Source organism: Schistocerca gregaria, chromosome 1, assembly GCF_023897955.1.
Source record: "Schistocerca gregaria isolate iqSchGreg1 chromosome 1, iqSchGreg1.2, whole genome shotgun sequence".
In the NCBI taxonomy this organism is placed as follows: domain Eukaryota; kingdom Metazoa; phylum Arthropoda; class Insecta; order Orthoptera; family Acrididae; genus Schistocerca; species Schistocerca gregaria.
Window position 1 is genome coordinate 780966930 of NC_064920.1, and position 13938 is coordinate 780980867.

The 13938-nt window shown below is 42.6% G+C and overlaps 1 protein-coding gene across 1 annotated transcript in view; it reads left to right on the forward strand.

The window, feature by feature from the left end:
* LOC126273206 (serine protease snake-like) overlaps positions 1-13938 on the forward strand; it is a 186508-nt gene that overhangs the window by 148796 nt on the left and 23774 nt on the right. Inside the window, exon 5 of the mRNA XM_049976785.1 lies at positions 3445-3617. Coding sequence (XP_049832742.1) covers positions 3445-3617 — 173 coding nt within the window. The remainder of the gene's footprint in view (positions 1-3444; positions 3618-13938) is intronic.

A 13938-nucleotide genomic window follows, 5' to 3' on the forward strand; every position in this document is an offset into this window, starting at 1 on the left:
TCGGGAAGGCGAGCCAAAGGTTGCGTTTCATTGGCAGGACACTTAGCAGATGCAACAAGTCCACTAAAGAGACAGCTTACACTACACTCGTTCGTTCTCTGTTAGAATATTGCTGCGCGGTGTGGGATCCTTACCAGGTGGGATTGACGGAGGACATCGAAAGGGTGCAAAAAAGGGCAGCTCGTTTTGTATTATCGCGTTATAGGGGAGAGAGTGTGGCAGATATGATACACGAGTTCGGATGGAAGTCATTACAGCATAGACGTTTTTCGTCGCGGCGAGACCTTCTTACGAAATTTCAGTCACCAACTTTCTCTTCCGAATGCGAAAATATTTTGTTGAGCCCAACCTACATAGGTAGGAATGATCATCAAAATAAAATAAGAGAAATCACAGCTCGAACAGAAAGGTTTAGGTGTTCGTTTTTCCCGCTCGCTGTTCGGGAGTGAAATAGTAGAGAGATAGTATGATTGTGGTTCGATGAACCCTCTGCCAAGCACTTAAATGTGAATTGCAGAGTAGTCATGTAGATGTAGATGTAGATGTAGATGAATAATGCTGTGGTCAATTTAGCTGAATTGAGGTCATCATCAGGGCTGTACTTAGTGTTGTAAGGTATCAGCGTGATGTCTCTTAGATGTAATTTCTTTTTCGGCGTGCTTAGCTTCGTAGTGGTAGAAAGCGTAATTGATTTTCTTTCTTTTCTTTTGTAGGACCTGTGGGGAGCAGGTAGTAATAATTATGACAATTATATTTTTATACTCAAATAAACTGTCTGAACAAAAATGTGAATCACCCAAAAGGGGAGGAAAAAACTGACTGAAACTTGACACGTTGCGAGTGTACGTGGTGTTGTTGCAGTGATTATAAAATCGAGTGAAACTTTCAAAGTGCTTGGCAGTATGAGCCCACGTATCAGTAGAAAGTTGCACGTCCATTTGGTCTAGATGCACTCACATATTCGGTTGGAAATCGTGTCATAAAGCCATTGTATGCTCTCCAAGGGCAAGATGAACCATCCCTATTCTAACTGCTCCTTGACATTCTTGGTACCGTCACTGGATCGGAGTTGATGTCCGAGATTATCCCACTCGTGTTTATGGGAGACAGATCTGGGAATCTTAATAGCCACAAGAGCAACTGAACATCACGCATACCGCTCATGGAGAGACGTGCCATGTATAGTCGAGCATTGTCATGTTGAAAAGTGGCAACACTGTACTGTCGCATGAGAGGTAATGCAAGCGGACGGAGGATACCCGTGACGTACCGTTGCGCCATCAGAGTTCCTTCAGTCACTACCAGCCATCCCTCTCCAAGCACCGGATTTCCTGGATCTCTCCCCATGCCTCCACCAAACTTGCCGATGATAGTCGTCCGGCATAGTGCAGAACCGCGATTGACTGCTGAACGGAATGCCACGTCATTCACCAGCAGGCAGTGCTTCCCAGTGACGGCACCGTTACATACGCAGCCAGTTTTGTTCTCGTGCTAAATGCAGCCTACGCGTGCAATGGTTACTCCCTTGTGTGGCTCCTGCTGGTCTCTGACCATGGTGCGGGAAGGCACAGAATATTGCCGGAGCACCGTTGCTTTTTCTCGGATGGTACTCGCAGATGTGAAGGAGGTATAATGTTCTTGATGTACAATACGGCGATCCCCAATTGTGGTGGTCAGACGTGGTCGAGTGGAACCTTGACGCCGAGTACGCCTGCACTCACGTTCCCATGCCGTCCAACATTGGGCCACTTTCTCATCTGAATGCCACACAAATCGGTGGGGCATCTGTGAGGCCCCTCTGAAACGCCCGTCCGGAGTTGATAAAGCTGCCTTACACAAACACGTGGTATCTTCGTGTCCTTCACAGTGATCACCAACATCTGACCCAGTTCACCTGCCTGGTCTGGTAGGAAGACTAAACGTGAAAGAAGTTAATGCACTCTGCTGACCGTTCACACTGACACGAACATTACAATTCTAGTCATTTACGCAGACGTCCGTAGTGTGGACTTGTACAAAGTTGTGCATTTTCAACTTCTCGCGGCAAAATGAATAATGAATAATCGGACATGCAGCCGCGCAAATAAAATTTCCTCCACTGATATTTCGGCCGCGTATCGTCCGGCCATCCTCAGAGTGAGTCACAGGACTGACGACAAGATGCCAAGCGCGGACTTATATGCTCCACCGTGGCGGTACTGTGCCTGCGGGTCACCGATGCTGGTCGGCGGCAGAGACATACGCTTACACATGCGCCGCCTGCGGCGAAGGCGTACAGACATTCGATTCGCCTATCGATGTATGACCGCAGGCGGTGACACGATGACGACTCTCTGCAGTTTAATTACTCCAAGAGCCGGATTCCATGCTCTGTCCAAATTAAAACCATTATCTCTATGTATTAAATTGTTCGCTAATCTAATTTCTATAGCTTCCTTGAATACATATTCCCAAAAAGAAGAGGTGGATGTTAAAATCTTCACATCACTGTAATTCATGGAATGACCTGTATCAGTACAATGTTCGGCCACAGCTGACTTGTCTGGCTGTAATAAACGTGTGTATCTTCAATGCTCCACACACCTCTCATGAACGGTGCGTGTTGTTTGCCCTATTTACGACTTCTGACAATTTCCGTAAGGAATCTGATACACACCCGCTTTACGAAGGTGTAATCGTCCTTCACAGAGCCGAGTAAACCTGCTATCTTCGTGGGGGCCGGAAGACCACCTTAACACAGTGTTTCTCAAGAATATGGCCTATCTTCGAGGAAAGAGCACCTACACAGGGCAAAAACGCACTAGATCTGAAGGAATTGCTATCTTCTTCCACATCACATACCTGCTTTTTAGGTTTTTGCATCGAATGCTCTACGAATTTGTTGCGGAGAAAATCCGTTCGATTTAAAAATGCTCTTGAGGTATGTGAGCTCTTCTTGCAAATTGTCTTTAGCGGATATACAGTGCGCCCGATGCACTAAGGTGTTAAGAATACCTCTGGTCTGTGAAGGGTGATGGCAGCTACTGGCATAAAGATATAGATTTGTGTGCGTTGGTTTCCGATGTACGGCATGTCCTAATGTGCCATCCGGACGATACGCGACCGAAATATCAGTGAATGAAATTTTATTTGCGCGGCTGCATGCCCGAAATTTAATTGATTGTACAAAATTACCTTGAGGCCGACCACGTTTCCAGGTACTTCACGTTCTTTTCTCAGGAGGTGTATGAGGGCTGCCTAGGCATTGTAGCTATCAGGATAAGAAGCTGTATTTGAGAAGAAGCAGTACATAATAACAATTAAAACAAAAAATTATTTACCACGAACGACCAAGATTTCCGTAAGTGGAACCTACTTCAGATGTTAGTACGTGCTACAGCAAAAGAAAGTAAGACTTTCAAAGTCATGCTTTGAGCACTAATCATTCCCTGGTGTTTCCTGCAGCCAGCAAGACGACGAGTAAAGACCTGCTGAAGGTGCGGCTGCCGTTCATCTCGCACGCCGACTGCGAGGCCGCCTTTAGCGCGGACAGGGGCAGCCGCAAGCTGAGGGACGGCATCCGAGAGGACTCCATGCTGTGCGCCGGAGACATGAAGGGCGGCAAGGACACCTGCCAGGTGCGCAAAAAAAGGAGCCCAAATGGCTCTGAGCACTATGAGACTAAACATCTGAGGTCATCAATCCCCTAGAACTCGAGCACTACTTAAACCTAACTAACCTAAGGACATCACACACATCCATGCCCGAGGCAGGATTTGAATCTGTGACCATAGCGGTCGCGCGGTTCCAGACTGTAGCGCCTAGAACCGCTCGGCCACATCGGCCGGCGCTGGCCAAAAGTTCACTCTGCAAATCCCAGCAATTCCCAGAATGCATAACTTGCTACAATAGTCTGATAGATGGGGAACTGCTGAGGCAGTGTGATGTTTGCTTATTGTGCATTGATACGCGGCAGAGCTAGTCCATCTGAAGCTTCCACACTGGCCTAAATCACCTGGTTTGTGGCTGCTTAAGAGTGTGGTTTTAGTTGATATGAGGTGGAAAGCAATATGGATTCCGCAGATTCGGGTTGTTGTTGTGGTCTTCAGTCCTGAGACTGGTTTGATGCAGCTCTCCATGCTACTCTATCCTGTGCAAGCTTCTTCATCTCCCAGTAACTACTTCAACCTACATACTTCTGAATCTGCTTAGTGATTCATCTCTTGGTCTCCCTCTACTATTTTTATCCTCCAAAACTAAATTGGTGATCCGTTGATGCCTCAGAACATGTCCTACCAATCGATCCCTTCTTCTAGTCAAGTTGTGCCACAAACCTCTCCCCAATCCTGTTCAATACCATCTCATTAGTTATGTGATCTACTCATCTGATCTTCAGCATTCTTCTGCAGCACCACATTTCAAAAGGTTCTATTCTCTTCTTGTCCAAACTATTTATCGTACATGTTTCACTTCCATACATGGCTACACTCCATACAAATACTTTCAGAAACGACTTCATGACACTTAAATCTATACTCGATGTTAACAAATTTCTCTTCTTCAGAAATGCTTTCCTTGCCATTGCCAGTCTACATTTTATATCCTCTCTACTTCGACCATCATCAGTTATTTTGCTCCCCAAATAGCAAAACTCCTTTACTACTTTAAGTCTCTCATTTCCTAATCTAATTCCCTCAGCATCACCCGATTTAATTCGACTACATTCCATTATCCTCGTTTTACTTTTGTTGATGTTCATCTTATATCCTCCTTTCAAGACACAAGATTCGGATATGTACCATTATTTGGAATTAATTTTTTTTTTCATTCATATTATTCACTACTTCTGTTATGATCGATTATTTTTCTTATACTTCACGGTGTTTCCATGCATGTTTGTTAATATAGTGTGATAGAAAAATCATTCCTCTATTGGAAATTTAAAATAGTACCTGATGAATACTTCAGCTTGACTTTCTACGAGTGTTTTTTTATTAAAGAGTTGTTAATCTACTAAATGAATTCCGAAAGCTTTTTTTTTTATTCTAGATCCTTAGGAAGTTAAAATTATGTCGAGGAAAGGCCTCTATGACCTTCTGAAGTGGTGTTCCGGAAAAGAGTTTGGAAAAAGATTGGACTTAATAGAAAATTATGTACTATGAGATCCTACCTTCCTTTATGAAGAAAAGAAAGTTTTTAAACATAAATTGTCCTATACAAAGTCACAATTAAAGAAAAGATGGCTTACTTCACACAAAGTTGGAAGAACCTTCTTAAAAATAACAATGATTGGCTGCAAAGTACCATTAAAATTCCATGGTTCTTATATAGGCCGACAAAGTCGTTCACAGAATTAAGCGAACGGAGCAAAAGGCTGAAGACACAGCTATTGAGAAACAATTTTGGTGCCATAGGATTAACATATGCCAGGCAAATGAAGCTCAGAGGATCTGGAAATGTTGACGGTTCCAACGTGGTTAAATATACTACTTGATCTACACGAGGAGCTAAATTCAGACAAGCATTAGATCGGAGTCGTAGAGACTTACAAGCAAATAAGCGACTTTCACGTATTCAAACGTCGTCAGTTTTTGTGGAAGCGTACTGACAAGGGAACAATACGAAATAATCCGAGTAGCTAATAAGAAGGTCTGTCCCTTTTACAATGTATTTCAAGAGGCTAAAAAGCAATGCCACCTTATGACTGAATCATATCACGTGACTGCCATATGTGCGGAGCTTCAACTACAAGACTTGCTTAATCACACATGTGAGCGATTGTTATATTTGGAAGAGGTTTTAAATTATCTTCCAAATGATGACGTAAGTGAATTCGAACTTATGTATAAATGGGGTTGTAATGGTACATAGAAAATTCTATTGAAACAAAAATTTCTAAATAAACATGATTCTAATGCGAACATATGTCATTCGTTTTACTGACTCATCAACTTGTAGTTGTACTAATATAGATCTAATTGTTTGGAAAAATCCTACACCATCGTCTCCTCACTATTGCATACCAATAAGAATTAGATTTATTTATGAAATAGCAGATATTACTAATGAAGAAACTGGTTATATCAACAGACAAATTGATGCTTAGAAGGAAAAAAATTCCAAGCACATAAATTCCATAAAACACACCCTGCTGAAGGCTGTGGTAGATGCAAAAGTCTGCATTGCAGTAACAGAAGCTCCATCGATAATTAGATGCTACATTTGCAAAGCTGCCTCAAAAGACTTCAATGACTTGTCAAAAACCAAATACAGAAGCTCTTCAGTTCAACGTGTCTTTATCGATGCCCGAATCAGATTTTTTTGAATTTTCGTTGCATTTTTCGTATAAAATAGACATCAAGAAGTGTAAAATCCACTCAAAAGAGAAAAAGAATGTTCTTCAAGACAGAAACTAGTCACATATAAATGTTTATAAATCGATTAGGATTAATTGTAGATGTTCCCAAGCAAGCCTATGGAAACAGCAACGATGGAAATTGGAAATACCAATAGAAGATTTGTTGCAGACTCTGAAACATCAGCAGAAATAACAGGTGCAGATCTGCAACTCATCTATCGATTCAGGGCTATTCCAGAAGCTGTTTGCATTATACATACGACAGACATAGACGAAATTTTCTGCTTAGACTTCTGAAACAGCAAGACTGTGTGTTGATTTAATCCATGGAACCCTGCGTCTCCCACGGTGCGTCTCACCCCTGGGCAGTTTATCAGAAGAAGCAGCCGAGGTCCGCAGTAAGAACTTTCGTCTGCACTTCTGAGACATAATAATCAGGCTGCTACTGACATGTGATCTACTAACAACAGGTGTGAGACCGAAACCAAAGCAAACAATGAAGCCTTTCTTAAAAGAAACATTACATTTACTGCTCTCAAGGGAAGGATGGATTAGACAGGTTCCTCAAGCTGAAAATGATGATGAAGAGGAGCCCCCAATGGAAACTGACTACTAGGATGCAAAACACTGGGAACCATAATCCAAATAATGGATACTACTGTAGCTAAGAAACAAAGGATCTAACAAAAATACCATAATTTTCTTTTCTTTCATATTACAAAGTACATAAATATATTATTATAACTGCAGATATGTTCTATTGCGTCTCATAGTACATAAAATACCAAACACTAATTTCGGCCAACTTTTGCATGAAATACCCATACGTGCTCCGCGTCAAATATAATATTTCTATACAGGGTGTAACTTTATACGTCGACAAGCCTTCGAGGCCTTCTTGAGATTTTGTTGCAGTACAAACTGAAGAACGCAATCAAGATTCGGCAGTGACATCATACTTAGCTAAAGAGTATTGAAGTAACAGAGGAAGCACCTGTCACTTGTCCGACACTTCAGCAGAAACGAGAGTTGCAACGGAGTATACACAGTTGCCAGTCAAGTGACTCGTGAGCCTATTGTGAGTGCGTTATTCCCAAGTGTGTGCGTTGTAAAGTTGTTGCATTAATTTGCTATGAAAGCGCTGCTGCTATTCAAGACCATAAAAGTGGGTTAAAAGCTGTGAGCTGTCTGGGGAAGTTAACCTTGCACTACTGCGCAACTGTTTCACCAGGTATCCAGTCTAGCTTACCAAATTCCCAACGAGACTAAACATTAATTTCAATCTTTTAATCGTCATACGATAACCGGTGATTATATATATAAGATAATTTAAATAAAAAGAAATAAATCAGTTTATATTTGGTAATTTATTTCAACATTTATCATTGAAATTTCAGCATATTAAACTGGATTCATAACTAAACTGGTGCCTTATTTAGGACTGTGAAAATGTGAGTTTGTAATCTTACGGAACACATCAAATATGGAGCCAAGATTGGGAGACTGCATACAACACTGCATTCATAAAATAACACACGAAGAACGTTGAAACATATGCAAGAGGAAATTAACCACAACCAACCGATTCAATTTTCACCCAAAGAAGTAAGTTCGTAGCGCAATCCTGTCCGTCATGTAATTAACACACACTGGTATACTAAATTCATACTAACTCTCTGTGAAATCTTCCCGAAAAGAATAGCTGAGGACTACTTTGATGATTACACCACATGCTTCACGTGGTCAACTTGGTTTACATAAAGAGTGTAACTCCACAATAATTCTGATAATTAAAATAAATTAGATCGAAAAGCAATTTGCAAAAGAAAAAATTCGAACTGGTTACTATCGTCTTACTGTTAACCTGATGGGTGAAACAATTGTATAATCACGTGGTATTGGTCTCACAAAGTACACCCCACGTGCGTTGAACATAAAGATAAGTTGCTATATAGAAAAATATTGTTAAGACGAGACGTCATAATCTCACGCACATTCGCATTTAAGATTGATGATCTTAGTTAGAGTTTCTGATCAACACGTGGTGCCACTTTACTCACAAAGTAGTGACAAAGCAACTACTGGAAGATATTCTGAAGTTGACACTCGAAATACACTGCGTTGCAATTTAAGATAACATTAGATATTTTAGATCTAAAACCTGAAATAAAAGTGATTAAATTTTCAGTTAGGCTGAACTTAAGAAATCCATTGTCCTGCGGACTTAGCAGACACGTGCTTAGCCGGAGATCTTACCACTTCAGACGCTCGCCGCGAACAGACTGACCTGCGCTCCTACGGAGCGTGCTTCCCGATACAAAACGGAAGTGACCAGAGAGGCAGCTTCCTATACCAACATGACAAGGGACAAACAGAACCATAGTAAGGATAGAAACCTCTTTGCTTTTAGAAAGCGTAGCTACCTGTTCCGACGTTGGTCCTACTGTTCTCTAGCAGACAGGCTTGTCTGCTATCCTCAAGCATGCAACTAGAAATACATTTGCTCATTCATCCTCTCACACAGAAGGGAAGGGGGATGACAGTATCTTATCATATACAGTACATAAAAGAAACAGGATGTGGGTTCCGTATGAGACTGTGTGACATGAATTACATATATGAATTAGATATAAACTGTGTTTTAAAGTGTAGTAGTGTGACAGATCGTTCTTGTTTATGTGTAAAAATAACACTGCTCAGTCTCCTCCCAGATAGTCAGAAACACCACAGTAAATTTAGAAGAGGAATTTACGCCGTAAATGGCAACAGATTTAAGAAATTAACATAAAAGGAATCCAACAGAGACCTTTCAGCATTACTCTCGGGCATCTCGTTAGCGAACAGCGCGAGGTACTTGCTGTCGGTTTTCCAGCCTTTGAGATGTTCTGCTGTAGAAGCAATTGTGTGCAGGAATGTTGAAAATTATGTACATTGAAAATTAAAGTAAGAAATAATGTGGTTCTCCACAAAATCGGCGAGGAAAGGTGCGTGTGCAAAGCGTTGGGAAGAAGAAAAAACAGTAAATTGTCCACACCCGATATGAACGCGTAAGCTGTAAACAAAGACAAGTTCGTCATGAGCGGAGCACTGGATAGAGACCAAGAACGATAACTAGAAAGTCAAGATGCAGAGCAGGATCGGTGAACGTATAGAAGCTAGGCGTCATCTGTAGCTTCACATGCGGCGTACTATACAAGACTGGCCCCCCGCCAGTCTTCTACCAGTGAGCTACTGTTCGCCGAGCTCGCGTAACCCAGCGGTGTCTGGTGGCACCGGATTATAGATAACTGCAGTGCCTCCAATCCGCTATCGGTAATATCCGCCGGCGGCGATATTAAACCCTTCTCCCCGCAAAATCGACATGCAGGGCTGATTGTCCCGGCCAATGTCGATTCCAGCAGAGGGCAGCACTCTCCGGCAGGACATCTAGGCCCATCAACTGAGGCCCGTCACCGGTAGGAGGCTTCGTCAAGGACTGTGTGGGTGGCCCAGATGGCAGCGCCCCATGCCATGAGATGGTTTCGATGCCACCGGGGAGAGGGAAGAGTGGGAGGGAACGAGGCGCGCGAGAAAGACAGGCTGTAGCGCGTCGCCTGAGCACGTGAAACGTCCCCTTAGGAAAATTATGAAATGACTGTGCTGATAAACCTCTTACGTTATTTGATTTTCAAACAGCTGAGCAAAACTGAACGTACTCTGACAGTTCTCTCTTTACTTATTCTGATCATCACTAAACTGACGCATTAGCGCAACGCAGTCTGACTTTCAGTAATCCCTACAAAAAAATGGCCCTGACTAACAGTAACCTATACCTTTCATGAGTCACTTGACTCACAAAAATCTTCGTTACTCAAACTACTGCAACATAGCTAAATGAAAGATTCTAACTACTGAAGGCACTAACTACTGATAGGCATGGTTAGCAAATGAAAGATTTTGATAGAGAACAAACAATGTATTTACCTTAATAGTGTTCAAAACCCATTATATATATATATATATATATATATATATATATATATATAAATTATTGTGCCTGTATTAGCTGAATATCATATTTAAAACTAACGACTGATGTGAAGCATCATGAAGCCATAGTGGAAGGTAGGAGTTCTTTAAATTTATCCTCGAATAACAGAGATCCCCGGCCAGTTTACTCAACAACTCCTCTGAGTGGTACAATGGATAAAGGTCTTTGTTAGACTGGGATTTAACAGTGGCCCGCCCGATTAACATTATAAAACAGGTCATCCGAAGGTGAGGAGAGAGCAGAATAATCGGCTTGCTTAAATCCCTCACGAGGCACAGGCCATTCGGATGCCTGTGAACTCGGTTGAGATTTAGAGGCAGAATAGAGGATGATGAGTTGGAATCACCAAGTGACCGCTACTTTGGATCATGACTTACAACCTGGGAAAACTGAATGTTATTTGTAAAAGTATGCTGTGTTGCTGAAGCAACCTCGAAAGATTTAGCTATTCGAAGCACTTCACCAAGACTAGAATCACACTTGACCAAAGCAGTGAGATGCATGTCATACAGTCATATCTAGGATCAATGCTTCGGCAAACGAAACTTTAAAATTCTAGCAAGTGAAATTGCACTTGCGTGCGAGACTTTGCAAAAAGACTTTGCAAATCAGCAGCCCAAGCTGCTTAAGGCTGACGACGTTGTTTACGAAACTGATGACATTGAAGACTAGCCACAAAACCGAGCGAGGTGGCGCAGTGGTTAGCACACTGGACTCACATTCGGGAGGACGACGGTTCAATCCCGTCTCCGGCCATCCTGATTTGGGTTTTCTGTGATTTCCCTAAATCGTTTCAGGCAAATGCCGGGATGGTTCCTTTGAAAGGGCACGGCCGATTTCCTTCCCAATCCTTCCCTAACTCGAGCTTGCGCTCTGTCTCTAATGACCTCGTTGCCGACGGAACGCTAAACACTAACCACCACCACCAAAGCACAAAAATGTGGGTCTGTTGACTACAGTATTCGGTAAACAGAGCACAGAAATCAATGAAAGACGGTTCACTAGGGTCCGAGGGAGGTTGCAGTTTCGACACCACTTCATACAAACAACTACTAGGAGAAATAAAGCACTTTGCTATCAACCAGGAATGTCATGTACAAAACAGCGAAGTTCAAAGCGGTGGAGGCAGACTTCTCAACTCTCCGAATACTCGTTGAAGGCAGCAAACGGTGGTGCGGTGGGAAAGCTAGCAGTAACCCTCACTGAAGAACGAGCTGCAGGAGAACGGCCTGTTGTTCAAAATGGTTCAAATGGCTCTGAACACTATGGCACTTAACTTCTGAGGTCATCAGTCCGCTAGAACTTAGAACTATTTAAACCTAACTAGCCTAAGGACATCACACACATCCATGCCCGAAGCAGAATTCGAACCTGCGACCGTACCAGCAGCGCGGTTCCAGACTGTAGCGACTAGAACCGCACGGTCACTCCGGCCGGCCCGGCCTGCTGTTTGTCCTTTTGCTCTTGAGTCATTGAGCAATTGTCGCTGTTAAAGTTCCGTAAATTTGGGGTCAATAACACTGGCACTGGTTGCGAATGTGTCGCCAAAAACACGAAAGGATAATCCTCATCGCCATTAAAGTGTCCGTACGAGATATGAAGGCATAAGCCATAACAAAAAGCCAACTTCGTTGTGAGTCGTGCACTGAGTAAGAACGATAGTCACCAAGTTAACACCCAGAGCAGAGCTCGCATATACATATAAGATAGGCATGATTTGAAGTATATTTTATATGACGTACTGTACAGCCTGAGCCACGGAAATTCGCCTAGCACCGAGGTCCTATCGGCCGGGAACATGTAACTCGGGTGTCAGTCATTTGGTGGCACCAGACTGAAGCCATCTACAATGAGTCTTTCCTTTAATCTTACGTGATCATTGTTCTATGTGATCATTGCCTCTCCAGACCAGCCTTACCAGTGTCTAAAATATCTGGATCTACATCTACATCTACATCCATTCTCCGCAAGCCACCTGACGGTGTGTGGCGGAGGGTACCCTGAGTACCTCTATCGGTTCTCCCACCTATTCCAGTCTCGTATTGTTCGTGGAAAGATCTCTCTGATTCTATCCTCATGGTCTCTTCGCGAGATATACGTAGGAGGGAGCAATATACTGCTTGACTTTTCGGTGAAGGTATGTTCTCGAAACTTTAACAAAAGCCCGTACCGAGCTACTGAGCGTCTCTCTTGCAGTCTTCCACTGGAGTATATGTCTCATCTCCGTAACGCTTTCGCTATTACTAAATGATCCTGTATCGAAGCGCGCTGCTCTCCGTTGGATCTTCTCTATCTCTTTCATCAACCGTATCTGGTACGGATCCCACACCGGTGAACAGTATTCAAGCAATGGGCGAACAAGTGTACTGTAACCTACTCCCTTTGTTTTCGGACTGCATTTCCTTAGGATTCTTCCGAAAAATCTGGCACCTGCTTTACCGACGATTAATTTTATATGGTCATACCATTTTAAATCACTCCTAATGCCTACTCCCAGATAATTTATGGAATTAACTGCTTCCAGTTGCTGACCTGCTATACTATAGCTAAATGATTAAGGATCTTCCTTTCTGTGTATTCGCAGCACATTACACTTGTCCACATTGCGATTCAATTGCCATTCCCTGCACTATGCGTTAATTCGTTGCAGATCCTCCTGCATTTCAGTACAATTTTCCATTGTTACAACATCTCGATATACTATAGCATCATCCGAAAAAGCCTCAGATTGGAATGTATACGGCAAAGGCAGGCTGGACAGTGAAGGGTAGGCGTGTTTACAGCGATAAAAAGTGCAATAGTATCCAATGAAATTGACGGAATTCCGAAATGTGAAATGATTTGGGTGAACGTCACGGTTAAAGCAGGCTCAAACATGGTAACTGGATGCCTCAATGGGCCCCCTGGCTCAGCAGCTGTTGTGGCAGAAAACCTGATGGAAATTTTAGAAAATATTTCGAGCAGATTTCCCGACCTCGTTACAGTTTTGCGTGGAGATTTTAATTTACCAGATATAGACTGGGAGACTCAAACGTCTATAACTGGTGGCAGGGACAAAGAATCCAGTGAAATTTTTTTAAGTGCATTATCTGAAAACTATGTACGGACGATGTACATGTTTATGTGGCTTTAGGCGGTTTCCCACATCCTAGTAGGTACGTACTGGGCTGATACCCATGTCCCGCCTCAGTTAAGCATCTCTTACACAATAAAACAGTTCGTCAGACTCTACTAGGTTCGTTAAATATTTGACCGTGTACGGCGCAGTTTGACGCCTTTGCGAAAGATTGAGCGTATTTGAGAGAAATTTTGCTTGACGGCAGATATGACAAGATAGCGGTCGACGTTTCGCCGCACGTGTTTACCGAAAAAGAGTTCCATTGCTATTTATACCACTGTATGATGAGTTTAAGGAACTATGTAAAAAGCGATCAAGGATAAAACCAAATAGCGTTGGCAATTACCAAAATGGTAAACTATTTGCATTTCTCCCAGCCACGTTTTAAGGAGGAAGCGGTTAAGTAGAAAATGAATGTTCTATGCACAACATACAAGCGGAGTGCAATAAAAT